Below are 18996 nucleotides of genomic sequence, written 5' to 3' on the forward strand. Positions count from 1 at the left end.
TGATGTCTTCGAATACTAGTACAAAATTACTTATTTCTTGTCCTTTTGTGTCAACTTTAAACCATATATGTCTTACACGCAGTATTCACGAATGGATTATCTTACTAATGAAATATTTGGCTCCTGTACAAATTATTAAATAAATCACACGTTTCCTCACTGGAGGAAACGTAAAATGTAAAGTTAAAATATATTGTAACAAACAGTAATCATTAGGATTTTGCTTTCATGAGCACCTTAATAATATAAAAGAATAAATTTCAAGGTTTTTTTTCTAATTTACATGTATTTATGCAGGTATGTAATCAAAATCAGCATTCATAGAAGATGTATTTCCTTTCTGCAATCTCAGCTACATGTTATCTGTTTGATCCTGTATAATTGGTTAAAGTACTTCACAGACATAACTAAAAATTGAATTGTTTTACGTGTTGCCCAAATCTTATAAATATCATTTCAGTCAGACAGATTGCTGTAAGGTAATAAACAAACATATTTATTCATAACTGTCGTCTATAATGAAAGAATAATTACTTATGCTGCCACTAGAACTTCTTCTAAATGTACATATTCTTCTACTACGAGTATATTCCTACTACCTTTTGCAAAAACAACAATAGCTACTAATACAACTACTATTATTACTAAAACTAATACTACTACTGCAACTACAACATGTATAGCTATTACTTGTACTAATGCTATTTCTTCTTCTACGCGGGCTGTTCAATAAATAATGTTCCTCAGGAGCTCTTTGATATACATCATAGAAATCATATGACGTTAAGCTTGACTTTCTCTCATGACTATATAGAAATCATATGACGTTAAGCTTGACTTTCTCTCATGACTGATCTTTAATGAATTGATTACAATTTATTTGACCATTTTTCATCTCATAGTTTCATTGTTATACGAGTCACTGCATTAAAAACAAATAGTAAAGAATCAGTAAACTAGAGTGAAATTAAACCCTTCGTTAAAGCTGTTGTAAAACTCAGAATCAGGGATCCACTACATTAGATTTCTTCATGACAGCGTCCAAACCCACAGGCCATGAAGAGTAAAGGAGTTTTGGGGATACACAGATAGTTGTTTTGTCACACCAACAATATTCGCCAGATCTATCACCCTTTCACTTGTTTCATTTCCCAGATCTGTAAAAAAAAAAACAAAAAACAAAAAAACAAAACAAAAAAAAAAACACCTTTCAGAAAGAAGAAACAAGTCAAAGAAATCATCGGATCTGCCATATTCCAGTAAACGATGAGCAATACTCAAAAATGTGTTTTAAAAGCAATCAAAAATTGGATAAAACTGTTACGGACATGTGTTTCAATAAAAAGAGAATATCTAAGTAAAATCATTAAAGGTACTTGGACACAGATTTGAAGTTATCATTTTCTCTATAATATTACGACTTATATATTTTAATAGCATTTCACACAAAAATTAATTAAAAATCTTATTTCGTTTAAAAGATATTGAAATTTCAAATTTTTTGGCGGGTTTGATTGACATATCCTTGCACTCTCACAAATTTAATTTTATTCTTAATCCTTAGGAAAAGTGGCAATCTCGTTTTGTATAAATGAAAAATATTAATACTATAATCCAGAAAATTCAGAGTAGACACGTTCGAAAGCAAAACAAATACACAATATATTGTCAGTCCGTGCAGTTGTGGTAAGCAGACTGTGACGATTGAACGCACCCGGTGAATTCTACATATAAACAATAACAGAACTCGAGCCCTGTTTACAAAACCTGTGTACATAACACGAGTGTGCTCGATTTGCTAAACTCTGTACGCATCTCTTAGTTCGGAATGACGATACTTGTGAAGGTGTTTTGCTTTCTAACATTTCTACTCTGAATAAAATTATTTTTCTTGATAAATGTTTTAATATTTCTCATTAAAACACATCAAAATTGCCACTTTCCCTAAGGATTAAGAATAAAGTTAAAATTTGTGAAAGGGCAAGAATGTGTCAATCAAACCCGCCAAAAAATTTTAAGTTTTAATAACTTTTAAATGAAATAAGATTTTTAATTAATTTTTGTGTGAAATACTATTAAAATATATAATTCGTGATATTATACAGAAAAAATGAGAAAATATTAACTTCAAATCTGTGTCCAAGTACCTTTAAGGCTAAATCCTTGAAAAGCGTTTTTGTTGCTTTGTGAGCACCGAGGACATTATTTATTGAACAGCCCTCGTACTACTTATATTACTACTAATTACTTTTACTACTTCTAATGTGCTGCTAAATGTAATACGCAGGTATTAATATATGGATATTGAACTATTTTATTTATGAACAAAAGTGCAAGAGTAACACTGAAAACAGATAAAGAATAATTAGTCAAAAGTCAACAGTTTCTGGTTAAAAAAACATTTTTTTCTGATGTTCAGACAATAAATAAGATTGTTTTAAATGTTTAAATACTCAATAATTATAACATTTTTTTATGCCCATGTGATTTCTATATATGATTATTTTCTAATTAAATTGTTTTTTGAATTTATTTTTTAGGCCACAGGCCCAACAAAACAGATAACTGAATTCGAGTTTTCATATGAACAAAGTCTTCTTTTTTGGTAAATAACTATTGGAAGTGCTTTCAATCAGACATGCAATAATGAAAATAAGTCGTAGAAAACTATGATATTAAAAGTGTGATTTGTCAATTACATGTATACGATTATCAATATTTTAAGTTGCAAAATGTATGACAAACTGTTCTAATAAAAAGGATGAAACATTTCGATATAATTAAAACTGATATGGATATCTGGATTTTATCAATGAGGCAAAACAATTTGTAAAAACAACAATACAAAATATAAACAAAGATACATGCTTTTGTTTCTATCGAATTTCTATACTAGTACTTATTATAAGCAAGAGAATTTGCCAGGAGGATGAAGTCGCTTCCGTTATTTGGATTGGATATATTCTATTACTTACAAAGGGATTAGTCATAAACATCAGTTTACCACTATAATATCCAAGTTTTAGATTTTGGGAAGTTAGTGAAATAAAAGTAGTAAAACATGAAAAAAAAAAAGAAACAGACATAGAATATCGTGTTATATTCGATAAAAAAGAATAGTCTTTTTCAATAAAAATGAAACTCTTCAATCTACTTACCTTGTCATTTGTCATTTGAAAAATTATTTCATTAAAAAACCTTCTGATTGTACACACAAATACTCTGAATTTGATATTTAAAAGATACTTAAGTTTCTGATTGACAATATCCATGTTTTGTTTGGAGATCAAGAATTTCCGTGGATAGCAATTGTACCCCGTTATGAACAGACATATGTTTGGATATATCTGAAGCAGAATGTATACAAAATCTTATACCTGTGGCCTTCAACTACTCGACATTAAGTTATGATGGCATAATCAATTTACAATAAGCATTTCCATTCTGATGTCGAAACGATATATCCCAGTGAGCTTGAAATAAAATAAACCGCAGAGAATGACACATATGTTTTTAGATTTTATCAGAAAGTACACTTGTGGAAATCTAACAACCAAGCTTTTTGATGAACATGATGACTAACTTTTCAATCGTCAATTTCCCTTACTTTATATATCCTGCAATTTAACTTCATTATCTGCTTACGGGATTTATATTATTCAAATAATTCGATCAATACACAAGATCATGCTCTACCATGAACATTAATTTCTAAAACGAGGTAAGTTGTTGTCAAACAAGTTGATGAAAAAAGAATATCAGCAGCCTTGTTTCAAGTCATCATTTAGTATGTTCTATGGTCGATACAATTAAAACCTTGTACGCAAATAAAATTCATTAATATTTATCATTGATTCAAATGCTGCATAACGTTTTTTATACTAATTGTTGGGCCATTATTTACATGATGAATTTGCCGTTATTTCCCGATCATGACAAAGAGCACACGGCGGGTGTCATCGGTCAGCAGGGAATGCCCACTCTTCCATGGCATCTGATCCAACCTCTGATATTTTTGAGATCCGAGTTTGCTCAGCTCCAAGTATTGTATTGTTTAATGGACTATTGAGCTTAAATACTGCTCGTTATCTCCATATTTCACTTTATGATATTATGAATTGAAAACACTGTCACGAATAGTTTTGATAAATAATAAAACATTATGGGTTTTACATGTTTTAAGTTGACTAAAAACTTTGAAAAATATTGAGCACAGTTGTTCGTCACTTAGGTAAGTAATGAGAGTTGGCATTTTATCATGCAAACGCTTTATGTGACACAGAGCCACGGTGTCTCTTGCCTTATTTTTTCTTTTGTAGATATACATGAGTGGTTATAAGAAATTATGTACCAACAGATCTATTCAACTTAAGCGATCTACGAAAATTGGCTTTTTATGAATTTTAATGATTCAACAGTAACTGAAGTTTTGATTAATCCTGAATTTAGAAGATTTCAGAGAGTTTATATATGCACGTAGATTCTTCTCTGTAAACGTTTATCTTTTCGCACTGTCCTATCCTCCAGAAGGGCATTAGTTTTAACAGATTGAAGATTACATTATGTACATGAAATATGTGAAGATACCGAACGGTATTCAAAATTTCTTTAAACATGTAAAGATACTTTTCAACGAATATTTATTTAACTAATCACGGCTTTATTGTTCGCGAGAAAAATTTGTTGATAGAAAAATTCTTTATTTTCCAGTGTGTTATATTTGGTACCTAGTTGCACCCCGATGTTCTTGAGTTGTTCTTGAGAAAACATTAACAAAAGGCCCAGGGGCCACATCGCTCATCTGAGTGGCTAGGAAAAAAAGTAAAACTCGGTTTTGTATTAAGAAGCGTATATGCATGAGTTGTCCGAACTTACCTCTAAAAGGCATAAGGGGTAAGGGGGAGGGGTTACAATTTGAACAAACTTGAATCTACATTATCTGAAGATGCTTCCTAATAAAATGACAAACCATGGCTTTACTGTTCTTGAGAAGAAGATTGTTCCTATATACTTCTATGTTAAAAATTTGATCATCCATTGCGCTTCACCCTGCCCAGTGGGTCATGATTTTGAACAATATTTAATCTACACTTTCTGTGGATCCTTTCACATAAATATGAACAATCATGGCTTCGGTGGTCTTGAGAAAAAGATATTTGAAGATTGTTCCTACATACTTCCATGCTTAACTTTCATCGTCCATTGTGGCTCCAGCCTACCCCCAAGCTCGTGATTTGAACAAACTTGAACTACACTACCTGAGGATGTTTTCACATAAATTTGACCAACCGTGGCTTTGATGTTCTTAAGAAGAAGATTTTAAAGATTTTTTTCCCTATATATTCTTGTGTTAAACTTTTATCGTCTATTGTGGCCCCACCCTCCCCTGGGGGTCATATTTTGAAAAAAAAATACTTGAATCTAAACTACCTGCAGATTCTTCTATTTAGATATTACCAACCTTGGCTTTGATGTTCTTGAGAAGAAGATTTTTAAAGTTTTTCCTGATCAAACTTTGATCAGCCACTGTGGCCCCGTCCTACCCGCGGGGGTCATGATTTGAACAAATTTGAATCTGCACTAGCTAAGGATAATTCCACGTGAGTTTCATCATTCCTTGCAAAGTGATTCTTGAGAAGATTTTTAAAAGATACCATTAATTTTTAGCTAATTCATAATTATCTCCCCTTGGAAGAGGGCATGGACCTTCATTTGAACAAACTAGAATCCCCTTCATTCAAGGATACTTTGTGGCAATATTTGGTTGAAATTGGTCCAGTGGTTCTTGAGAAGAAAATGAAAGTGTGAAAAGTTTACAACGACGACGACAACAACAACGACAACGACGACAGACAACGGAAAAAAAATTATCAGAAAAGCTCACTTAGGCCTTCGGCTCAGGTGAGCTAAAAAAGCTCTTCTTTATTTTCCTATACGTAACTTTATTTTCCTGTTATGCTTCATTTGAGGTCAAAATTTTGACAAAATTAATTTTAAATACCCAAGGATGCCTCTCTATTTATATAAATATTTATGGCTAATATATGTTATGGAAAAGAAGATTCTTAAATATATGTTTTAAATAGGTGATAAATGTCACAGTCCTTTATATTTTTATGCACAATTTTTTATCTGTTCTTGTAACCCTGTCCTACCAAAAGGTGTCTTGATTAAAAAAAAAGGAGAATCTTTATTTCAATTCAATACATATGCAATGTCTAATTGAAAAGATTCATTTTAGAATTAAGTTAAGATCAAGAGAGAAGGGGGTGTTGGAGAGTCCTTTCCAAGCAACGGTGTTCGAGAATCAAACAATTTGAGAAAATGATCATTTGCCATCAGTATCACTGATCAGAGAAAATCAGCAAACTTTTCAAAATAATAATAAACTGAATTTATCGAACGATGATTATTTTACAGACAATAGAATTTAAATGTCTTTGGTTTTAACAAGGCTATTGAACAGCTAAAGTCATTTTTTTCCTCTTTAAGAACTGACAAATAAACCCTTGCACCACCAATTTCTGAAAAGATAATATTGAGCATTTCGAACTCAAAGTTATAATTTGAAATTCATTTGATTATGTAACAAAAATGGCATGGATTGGTTTAATTCAATTAGTCGTAAAGACAGAGTTCAACTTGTTGTAATTTTAAGATTTGAGGCACATGAATAGATACAGATAACCGTTTACAATTGACAATGTGTCCTTTAGTTTTTCAGCCATGTATAACGGATCTGATTAACTTGTCTAAACTGACACAACACAAACAATTATAAGAGTAATGAAGAACAAAAATGCTCATGAACTCGAAAAATGAGGATTATAGTCTTTTTTGTTTGCGTGATTCTTGTGATTTTTCTTTTTGTTCAGGAAATCGGTAGGTACAACTTTAACATTCAGTCAGTTTTCAAGCTCAAATTTCCATGTAAACAATACAAATCAGGAGCAGAGCAAACACAGACCTCTTAAATATCAGAGGTGGGATCAGGTGCCATGGGGGAGTGAGCCTATCCTGGCAACCGGTCAATCGAGGAATAACTGGGAAAATCGTAGACAATTCAGTGTGCAAATTTTGACAACACATTTAGTATATGATTGATTGTATATTGTTTAACATACCAATAATGAATTTTTTATGGAGACGCCTATTAGTATTAAAACATCAGTCAGTATTTGACATAATGATGGATTGTCTTTGTCATTGTATCGAAGGAAACTTAGCAATGAAAACCTATGTGGCATGTCCTCATCATAAGCAAAATGACTGGATGTGTGGCAAACAATCATTTCTGTTGACATAAAGGCTTGTTTAAAAATCACCCCAGATAATTAAAATTTGGACATAATTTTAAACACTAAGGCAAAGAAATTAAATAGTGATATTTTAATATTATTGTTCACATCTGATTGTTTGGAATTGGATCAGGAGGAGTAAGCATCCCATTTTGACCGGTAAATTTATGTTTTGATCAGCCACATGGAAACGGTATATTTCATAGTCAAATCATAGTCAAATCTAGTATAAAAACTAAGGCCTAACAAATTGTATGACAAGTTTAACCAAATACGACACAATGTTAGGTTATATATGTTATTATAACAAGGGTATTAAAATACAAAAGCCCAGAAGGCTCATTCGAGATTCAAGTTTCGAAATACGAGATTCAAAATTCGAGTTTCGAGATTCAAGATCCAGATTAACCAATCAAAAAGCTCATTCGAGATTCGAGGTTCGAATTATGAGATATTGAAATTCGAGTTTCGAGATTCAAAATCCACATTAACCAATCAAATGCGGGTTCAACATTTGATTACTCCCCTTTATTATGTTTTATCTATCAATAAATCGTTTAATATATTTATAACAAATGAGTCATTTGATTAAATTACAATGCAAGAAAGAGTGTTATATATATTAGAAGGAAAGTTAAATAATCATTGGATTTTTTATCAGCAAGGTATACTTCAATTTATATTATGACTTCTTAAATATTAAATAGAATACATATATCAGAAATATATATATTTTTGCATTGTCTACTTTATATAAAGGGTTGTTGACATAATAATAAATTTATAAATAGTGACTAAAGATTAACAAAATCCCCACCCCTACCCGCCACACCTGCCAATTTTTCCCGAAACTGAAAATGTTACTTTAAAAACTTGAAAGGCAATGTAGCCTTGATAAATAAAAACTGAGTATATTTTAATCTTTGACCATAACGCTATGGTCATGCAGAGACTTAAATATAAAACTATAACGCTATAGTTAGACTTATAATCTACTGTTTGATATCAGATAAAATGAATGCTGCATTTATTCCTATTCATATTTGCAATCTGTATTGTATATATATAATTGTTAATTAATTCAAGAAATCAAAGCCTTAAATGAAGATAAGTAATTGAAAACTTTATTTTTATGTACTGAGTATTCCCTCTATTAGGAAAACGAACACGGTTTTTATTTATCAAGGCTATACATGTATTGCCTTTCAAGTTTTTAAAGTAACATTTTCAGTGTCGGGAAAAATTGGCAGGTGTGGCGGGTAGGGGTGAGGATTTTGTTAATCTTTAGTCACTATTTATAAATTTATTATTATGTCAACAACCTTTTATATAAAGTAGACAATGCAAAAATATATATATTTCTGATATATGTATTCTATTTAATATTTAAGAAGTCATAATATAAATTGAAGTATACCTTGCTGATAAAAAATCCAATGATTATTCAACTTTCCTTCTAATATATTATAACACTCTTTCTTGCATTGTAATTTAATCAAATGACTCATTTGTTATAAATATATTAAACGATTTATTGATAGATAAAACATAATAAAGGGGAGAAAACACATGTTGTCCTTCAATTTGACATTTGGTTAATCTGGATTTTGAATGTCGAAACTCGAATTTCAATTTTAATTTCTCGTATATGGAATGATATATCCAATGAGCCTTTTGATTGGTTAAAGATCTTGAGATCTCGAAACTCGAATTTTAATTTTGAATCTCGTATTTCGAAACTTGAATCTCGAATGAGCCTTCTGGGCTTTCGTATTAAAACGACCATAAATTCACAAAATGCTGGCTTAAAACGAGTTTTTAAAATTCGTGTAAAATCAACTTATCTGTCAGTGGCCTCGGTTTAAAAATCCATCGTACCTAAACATGCTTTTGAGGATCAGTTAAGTTGTGAGACGTTAAAACTTTGGGGTGATATCGGAATATTGCTTTTGAAATAAGGAATATTGACGAAAGAAAAAAATAGAGTCACCTCATATAATCATACAGTCCTAAAATTAAGTTTTAAGTTGGTCCTTATCGCATATTGTCAGTAAAACATCTAGATTTTAATGAAATGTGAGATGTCTTTCATTTCTAGTTCATTTGGGGTATAATGTATTATTGATTCGACATATGAATGCAAATGTATACTGTTTATCGTTAAAATGTTGGAATAACTGATGTCGTGTTTGTTTCACAGCAAGTTCTTCACATCATGAAGATTTTTTTTATGAGCTCCGCTTGATAGGAATATAAAAATTCTCCACTCATTGTGTTTTAATGCTTCTGTCTGTTTGTCAAATTGTTGTCATTAATTGTTATCAGAGACTTAATTTTTTTTTTGTTTAAGAATTTCTTTGATTTGAGCATTTTGAGTTAGCAGAAATTCACTATGCTTATATCCTATCAGAAATCTGTTCCGCGTAAGTTCAAATTTTGTCCATGTTCTTACACATATATTTCATTCAGCAATTCTTTAAATAATGGACGACTGTGTTGAAAATGCATTGTTTTGTATTTACTAGAGTGTGTTACACTACAACAAGGATACTCACTGCATAGATCTTGCCATTCAGGGTACTACCTAGAAATCACATCAGGGATTTGGCGGTGTAAATATAGTTGGTACTGCTCTAGTAGTTTGTCCGTCAATCACAGAATGAATTCCCAATGTAATTATGGCACTTCTTGTACTATATGGGCAACCAGCTCCTGGCTTGGTGGAGATCCGTGCTCTGGATGCCTTAAAACTTTGGTGTGGTACGATACCTGTAAATGTAAATATACTATTTTTGTTTTATTTATATTTTTCTCTACTGAATTGAAAGTTATGTGGTGTTTGGAGATAAGGTGACTCGAATAAACAGGAGAAAAAAGAAAAAGGAAAAAGTAATTACTTATTTCCTCATTTTTCATTGTAGATGTGTTTGAATTGTGAATTTAAAGCTTAGATAGTCAATGTAATTAACAAGAAAGTGTAATTATTCTTCTGTAGTAGTAAATTTCAAAGAAACATTGTAATTTTTATTCGTACTCAAAAATATAGACTCCGCTGGACTTAAAAATTTCTTAACTTTCTATGCATAGTATTACGACTGCATTGAGATCTATCAAATATTTAATGATTATTAAAGACGATGAAGGCAAGTATACCTTTTTCAAATTCATTTTTTTTTTGAGTCGGCGATTGTTGCCACGACCTTTACATAATACTATTAGTTATCCAGGTTCAAATTATTACGGGGATTTACCCCAACAATTGTTGAAAGAGATTCAAATACACCCTGAGGCCGAAGGCCGAAGGGTGTAAAAACAATGAATCTGTAATTTTCAGCGTGTGTTTTGTGTAATTAGCATATTTTTGTTATCATTATCAAATCTTGAAAATTGGACCTGGAAAACAATTTATTTCCTTTGTACCCATAAAAATGCTTTGTAAACATGATTTTTAGCTTTTATCATAGAGAATGTATGCATTGTGACGTCACGTTTATTTACACCATTTAAACACAATATCGGGTGCATTTTCGGATATTTACACAATTTGACTTTGTAACCAATCAAAGCTCGTGTTACAAGCTAGATAGGAAATAAAATGCTTTATTAATCGTTATGATATTAATCCTTATAACCCTTCGCCTTATAAACCATATACACATAATTCTTATAACCCTTATGTCCTTAACCTTATAAACCATATATACCTAATTCTTATAACATGAAACTGATAGGTTTATTATGGTAAAGTTATTAATATAAATAAGTTACTTTTATTATAAACCAATATTCAAATGTCAATGGAATAATAATTATTTCAGCGAATTGGGGACTTTGGGGACCATGGTCGTCATGTCCCTTTGACTGTTTTTCTCAAAATGTAATTAGAAACAAGACATGTGTTAAACCAAATGGAGGATGCGGGTCGTCTCCTTCAATTTCCACATCATGTCTCCGTATTGGGTGTACTTGTAAGTATACTAGTCTATTGCTTTGTTGGTCATATAAAAATGGTATTAATTTTGGAAAAAGACAGCAAATCTGTACTTCTGCTTTTCAAAAAAAATGTATAAAAATATTTTCAGCTTCTACGGAAATCAGCATTACTACTCCAGGTGAAAACACATACCTTAGTCTAACTCCCAAGTGTTTTGTGGCCATAGGAAGAACGTCTTTCATCTTCAGAGCCAGGGCAAACCGCGACCTGTACTTAGCACTGACTAGCAGTGACTGTGTCAACTGCGGCTCACAGTATGAAATTCACCTTGGTGGACAGAACAATACAATTTCAAAAATCAAAATCGGTATAGATGGAACTGATTGTGCTTCGCTGAGGAGAGTCATTTTGAGTCAAATATACTTTTATACTTTCTGGGTCTCATGGACTGGAAGTGTTCTTAGAGTGGGCACAGGCAACACTGTCAACAGGAATATTTTCATGTCATGTTCACAATCAACTCCATATGACATCAAATATGTTATGATCAGGACGGGATTGGGTTCATCTGGTGAATGGAGATTCCCTAATGGTATTTAAAAAGATATAAGATTACAGTGCTAGATTAACAAACAAGAGACCCATGGGCTTGAATAATGTTTGTTCTCTCCATGTATCATTTGATTTTATCTGACCAAGTTGAGCTTAAAAAAGGATTTCCATTCCATCATCTTGTTTCTTGCCTTTTCTACGTTATCTCTCTCTCTCTCTCTCTCTCTCTCTCTCTCTCTCTCTCTCTCGGAAATAACTGGTCCCTTCACGTGACCATAACAAAAATCGAAAATCAGTAATCATAAAGATTAAATTATTTGATCTCTCATCTCTCCTCTCATGTAAAACTGAAAAGTTATCATTCCAATTCCTTTGAAAAACGTAATACACAACTTACAATAAAGGTGTCCCAAATTAAAACTTGTGTTTTGTAAATATTAATGTTAGCATTTTCCTTAAAATAGATATTGCATGTACACAGGAGACGACTAAAAATGTTAAAGTCATAACTGATAACTCATCTTGTCATGGAGTCAGTCACTACGCATGTGCATCTCCATATATCCCGATTGATGGAAACACACAGCGCACGTGTGGTCCAGGGAAAGTTTGGTCAGGACATCCTCTGACTTGTTCAGGTAAATAAATGCCTCTACCTTTGCTCCGAAACCTTGATTTATTTCATGTCTTTTAAGTTGAAAAAAACATATTCAAAATAATTCCAGACATCTTTATAACATAGCGGATCTGTCTCATCAGCTCAGTAATGATGTAAATAATATTTGAACAGAAAATGAGAGTGCGACCGTGAATACAATCTTCGTTGTTATCGCATCTGTGATACCAGGACTTGCCATATGTTTTATTGCCATCTACTATATGTGTAGAGGACTTAAAGGTGTGAAGAATGAAGGTAAAACAACTTCTTTTCTGATACATACATATTTTCTGTACGAGGGGTGATCAAAAAGTTCGCAAACTATCTCTATATTTACAAAACCACAATTCAGATCAGAATGAAATTTGCCACACATCATACACATGTTCTATATATAGCATATGTACCGGAACGCTTTCCTCCATGTTTATGACATGACAATGGTAAATGACGTCATGAGGTAGATCACTTGTAAAAAAAAAAATAGTTGACTGAGTCGTATTCGAGAAATAAACGACTGTATGTAAAGTTAAACGTATATCTTGGAAATTGTTTTAAAAATGATGTTTGTTCTGTTGCCCAGTGAAAGCAAACTGGGAAAGAGACGTGTACTTTGTTAAGCAATTTGATATGAAAGATCGCCAACTTCCAGTTAGAAAAATAGATGAATATCTTAACAATAATATAATTATCAAATCCATAATATATCAGATATGATAATGTGAAGAAATACATTATCCACATGGAATAAACGACGCTTAAAAGACAGAGGACTTGGGTTTCGATGGCACCAAGCTCATTTTGCAAAAGAATATCATTATCCACCCATACTATTGCCGAGATTTGACCATTTCTGACAAATGGACTGTTTTTGATATAAAAAATAACTTGCGTGGTAAGAAATATAACAGTCGGGATAAAAAAATTAAGCTTCTGTGACAGATCGCTAAGGAGCGTGTCACGTGACCGCCTATATCACGTGATCCGCGCATAGGCAGAACGGTTGCAGATGTGTATTAAAGTCGGAGTGGACTACTTTGAAAAACTTTCAACACTAAAACCCTTTAGCATTTCTTTTTTGGAAGTTATTCAATTGGTTCGCGAACTTTTTTTCATCCCTCATATACATGTAACAAGACCAAAAAATATCCCTTCTGATTGATGAAATGATTGATGTATAAAATACCCATACCTAAGCCAATGTTTTGTCATTTGCATGATCGGGAAAAAATACCATCTGAAAGAAATTCCCTTCATTTATCATCAAAGAATTTATATTCAAGCGTATTTTACATGTAACATGTATTTATGAATCATCAATCTACCTCATACCTAAAACGGAAAGAAAAGTTCGTGACCTAGGTAAATGTATACAGTAAAGGAGATCCGAAACTTTGGTAATAGGCACTTTGAAAACATATATTTCTACTTACATACGTGTGTTCTGCTCAATGATATTTCTAAAAGAATCACAAAAGGGTATTTGAGACAGTTATCACACTATATCACACTATCACACTAAAGTTGCCGTACGAACACTTTTATGATAAAATATATGCTTTAATTCCATACCTACGTTTGCTACAATTATAATATAATTTTCACTGTTTTCAATATTACCAATATTTTTTTTAGTGATCCAGAAAGGTGAAAGGTATAATTTTTTTCTAATCAAGATGGCATTGGTTAGCTATTTTTCTCTGCTTATCTGTTGCTTGTGTTACTTGCTACAATGTCCGTGTTTGCAAATACAATTTCTCATTAAGTGGATTGTTTACTGGCATTTATATTAGGTAGATTACTAATTACTAGGTTTACGATAGGACAGATGAGACAAACGAAAAATGGATGTTTGGATCGGTATATATTTTTTGGCCTAATATCATTAAAAATGAAGCAAGTAACAAATTTTTAGAATATAAAGAAATTGTAAACCTTCTGTGATGTTCAAAATCTGCCCTTTTGAAACCATCTTATCAAAAATACAAAAAAAATCACTTCAAATCCCATTTTTGTGAAATTTTGAATAAAAATTTAAAAACTACGCTGTGAAACTTATTTATTTAACTCATTTAAACATTACACGAGGTGTTATTTTCAAATTTTTTGACATAAGTTTGTTTGTATCATCTGTCCTTAACAATAAGCTCACAGTGTGTATGACAGATCAACAGGAGATGCTTACTCCTCCATGGTATCTGATACCACTTAACATGTTTTGGGGTTGTTATTGTGCTCTTTGTATTTGTAATTTTTTAACTTGACTTTATGATATTACTTAATATATATGTTGAGTTTACTTACTCGTTTATTCATTTCACTTCAGTATTTACTAAGAATTCACAATTGTTTTTCTTTTAATTTTATTTCATTTACTTATAGTTTGCAATTAAGGATCATATTCAACCAAAATGATAGGGATTAATTATTTTTTAAAAACTCGTATTTATCTCATTTTTACAGAATTCACTCAGTTTAAATAGGACTGAACATGAATCAGTTTCAGTCCATTATAATGATTTGACCTGACTTTCTGATTGATGACATCACGAACACTTCCATGTTAATGTTTTACTAGAAGAACAATAACCGTAACCGTTAAGATATTATGCAAGAGAAAAGCATTAATTAATTGTTCATTGTTTTGTAGAGCAATACCGCCCTCCTGTAACGATTATGACGAAATTGAAGGACCTTATGAAGTCAATAACTATGAAAACTTCCCCACAGGCCAAGGTTAGGAACAAATTAAAGTAGTTACTGTAGTGTTCTTACAAAGTTTCATCTCTGTTAGATTATCTTTGTGTGTTTTCAAGCCATGAAATGAAAATGAAAGAATTTTCATTTAATTTTGGAATGTAAAAAAATATTTTAATTTTCATTGGCCAACGTCATTTAGCAAGCTACAGAAAAAGAATGTCAGTTCTTAAAAGAAAGATGGGCGTGAAAGATATTTAACATTTTCATTTGTTTCTTTTAGATGGTTTTGATATGAGGTGAGTAAACCGTTTTTTATGTTTTATTTGATCACAATACAACTGTAACAACTAAATAAAAAATTATTTTAAGATAAAAAACTGACCTGGGTACGATTAATTTACTTTTAAGTTAAAAGGATCGTCAAACATTATTTTTCTTGTTTAAGATAAACAGTTTATTATTGTAGTTTAGTTTTTAGTACATATGTGGGACTTTTAAAAAAGGAGGAAATGGTAAAATAATATTGTTTTCTCTTTTTTTAAAAAAACGATGTTTTTGGCAGCCCCCACTATAACTAAATAGAATAAAAATGGGCAAGGAAACGGAGTCTCTTTAAAATAATAACAAAACTTTCCACAATTACAGTTTTACACCGGTTTTTATAAGAGATAAAACTGAAATAAAATCAAATTTTGTCTTTTTTTCTAATTCTTATCTAGACCTGTTTACCAAAACTCCCAACTCGAAGACAATGAGGATGCGAATGAATACATGTACCATGAGATTAGTTCCGAAGGAGGTATTGTGAATCAGATATATGTATACTACCATTATCTATCAAAACAAAAATTTCTGATAGTTATACATTTATATTTGGGATCATTAATTTGCTTCATATCCTCTTTTACAGCTTCTGTTGCAGCCATATCAAATCCAGGAATAACGGAATATGATAATTTTTATTTAAATTTGAGCGAAGAAAGCTAGAATATGCTGGATCTGAGAATGTAATATTTTAATATAATATTGGGTAATTTATTCTCTATCAAGAGTATTTATGATGTTGAACTGCATAGTGATCTGAATACTTCGCAGTTAGATTTCCCTCAAAACTCTTGTGTAACATAGAAAGTTCAAAGTGCAATACAATAACTAATTGCTTTTACATGAAAGAGGGTACTAGAAGTGCCTTGCTTCAGTTTGTTCTATATAAAGTAATTGATGTCTTTAAATACCATTTCTTCAAAATCTTTTTACATCCTCAATAATCTTGGATTATTGTTTTTAACTACTTGTTGTACATAACGTTTAATATGAAAAGATCCGAAAATGTAGAAGTTAAAACTTTTGTTTAAGGAATTATCAATACTGATGAAAAGACGATTTACTATTTTGTTGGTGATTCTAATATTATCATGCTTACACCTGATTATGTTAGGAAATCAATTCAAAGTTGTTATATAAAACAATTTAAAATTAAAAAAGAAATACTGAAAATCTTTGTATGTAAATATTGGCGAACACAACTAAGAATGACAAATTTCATATCTTATATTTATACCAGCAATATACCTTCATCACCTGCATACTGAGTTTACATATCTCAGTTGATTCGATACGTTAGAGCATGCTTTACGAATAAACAATTTCTAAAACGAGGTAAATTATTGACAAATAAGATGATGAAACAAGACTATCAGCAGTCTAGTTTAAAGACATCATTTTCTAGGTTCTATGGTCGAATCTATGACCTTGTCAGCAAATACAATTTATCATTGAGTCTAATGCTGGATGACGCTTTCATACTAATTGTTAGTCCATTATTTATACACTGAATTGACGACGGATTTTTCCGTTATTTTCCGATCATGACAAGGAGCTCACGGCGGGTGTGACCGGTCGGCAGGGGATGCTCACTCCTCCATGACACCTGATCCTACCTCTGATGTTTTGGAGGTCCGTGTTTGCTCTGTTCCTATTTTGTATTGTTTAATGGACTTTTGATCTTGAATACTGAAATAAATAATAATGTTTTTAATAATATTTTAAAATATTTGAATAATTAATTTTCTTTAGAAGAAAAATTGTCAGGAAATACATTTTATTGAAATAGATGGTCAAAGTGGAAATGTCTTTTTAATGTGTCTAATAGTAACTCTTGATATTATTACTTATTGAACATGCATTGCATATTGCATGTCTATGTGTATGTATATTATATGTAAATTGATGTGTGTGTGTTTATCCTTATGTATGTCTATTATTTGTTTAATCACGTGTGTGTATTTGCTTTTTCCAACAGGTATGAGATTGGGAGAGAGAGGTGTATATGTTTTGCAATTACAAAAATAGATTTTAAAAAAAAATAAGTATATAAATAATGGACTACCAATTTGTCCAATTAGTATGAAAAACGTCAGTCAGCATTTGACTCAATGATAAACTGTATTTGCTGACAAGGTTATTGTATCGGCTTTAAACGAAACTGCTGGCATTCTTGTTTCATCAACATGTTTGAGAGATTGTAATACGTAGAGCATGCTCTTGAGTATCGAATCAACTGAGATATATAAACCCCGTTTGCAAGTATTGAAAGTATATTGCTGAAGGAAACGTTAAAGTCATCACATTTATCAAGAAGCTTGGTTGTTAGGTTACCATTAATGTCTTTTTCAAGTAAGATATCCAAATATGAAACTGATGTATCAGTCTCTGTGGTATCTTTTATATCAAGCTCACCAATATATATCGTATCGACATAAGAATGGAAATTACCTTTGTCAATTGCCAATATGTCGTCGATACATTGTATATCTTAATTTCGAGGTGAAGGTCACAGCAAGTTTCTTCTTCTTTTCACGCATAAGATTTTGCACAAATTCTGCTTCATATGCATACAAAATAGGTCTGCTAATAACGGGGCGCATTTGGTATCCATGGGAATTCCAAAAGATTGTTTAAAGACCTGGTCTCCAAAAACAACATAGATAATGTTAATCAGAAACTCAGGCATCTTTTTGATGTTAACCTCAGAGTACTTGAGTGTACAATCAGAATGTTTTTAACAAAATAAATTTGCAAATGACCAATGACAAGGTAAGTAAATTAATGAGTTTCTTTTTATGCGCCCTAATTTATTCGGGGCGTATATTGTTTTTGTCCTGTCTGTCTGTTTGTCTGTTTATCTGTTTGTCTGTCTGTTGTCAACTTTAACCTTCGCCATAACTTTTGAATCGTGAAAGATAGACTTTATATACAGTATGCATACTCCACTAATTAAACACTTTCAAATGACACCAAGGTCAATGACTTTGTGACCTTGACTGTGACCTACTACTTTATACTAAAAATAGCTTTTTCGAACCATAGGAGATAGAGACTTCATATTTGGTATGCATACTCCACTATATATAAGTTCTTTCAAATACCAATGAGGTCAATGACCTTGTGACCTTGACTGTAACCTATATGCTAAAAATAGCTTTTTCGAACTTTCGCCATCACTTTTGAAGCATAGGAGATAGAGATTTTATATTTGGAATATATATTCCATCAATTTAGTGCTTTCAAATGACACCAAGGACAATGATCGTGTGACCTTGACTGTGACCTATTTGCAAAAAATTGCTTTTTAGAACTTTGCTGCCGCCGGGCGCATAATGTTTCACAAACACATCTAGTTTTACTGAAGAAGCGGTTGTCAATGAAATAAAAAAAATGGTATTTGATTTATCGTGGGGAATGGAGGTGTATAAAGTTGAAAATTCATAAGTTTTTTTAGCAGTTGATTTTGGTAAAACCTTATGATTTCAAATTGTCCAAAAATTCCTTGGAGTTTTTGAGTATCCACATCT

The 18996-nt window shown here is 31.5% G+C and overlaps 1 protein-coding gene across 1 annotated transcript in view; it reads left to right on the top strand.

Annotated features, from left to right (window-relative positions):
* LOC134231336 (uncharacterized) overlaps positions 1 to 16564 on the top strand; it is a 50693-nt gene extending 34129 nt beyond the window's left edge. Inside the window, exons 12-21 of the mRNA XM_062713291.1 lie at positions 9824 to 10075; positions 11117 to 11266; positions 11381 to 11824; positions 12249 to 12422; positions 12575 to 12697; positions 14078 to 14096; positions 15093 to 15178; positions 15423 to 15438; positions 15862 to 15941; positions 16053 to 16564. Coding sequence (XP_062569275.1) covers positions 9824 to 10075; positions 11117 to 11266; positions 11381 to 11824; positions 12249 to 12422; positions 12575 to 12697; positions 14078 to 14096; positions 15093 to 15178; positions 15423 to 15438; positions 15862 to 15941; positions 16053 to 16129 — 1421 coding nt within the window. The 3' untranslated portion in view covers positions 16130 to 16564. The remainder of the gene's footprint in view (positions 1 to 9823; positions 10076 to 11116; positions 11267 to 11380; positions 11825 to 12248; positions 12423 to 12574; positions 12698 to 14077; positions 14097 to 15092; positions 15179 to 15422; positions 15439 to 15861; positions 15942 to 16052) is intronic.
* The last annotated feature ends 2432 nt before the right edge of the window (positions 16565 to 18996 follow it).

The sequence above is a fragment of the Saccostrea cucullata genome, unplaced genomic scaffold (genome assembly GCF_032062105.1).
Source record: "Saccostrea cucullata isolate Sc308-1 unplaced genomic scaffold, CSIRO_AGI_Scuc_v1 ctg606, whole genome shotgun sequence".
Lineage (NCBI taxonomy): Eukaryota > Metazoa > Mollusca > Bivalvia > Ostreida > Ostreidae > Saccostrea > Saccostrea cuccullata.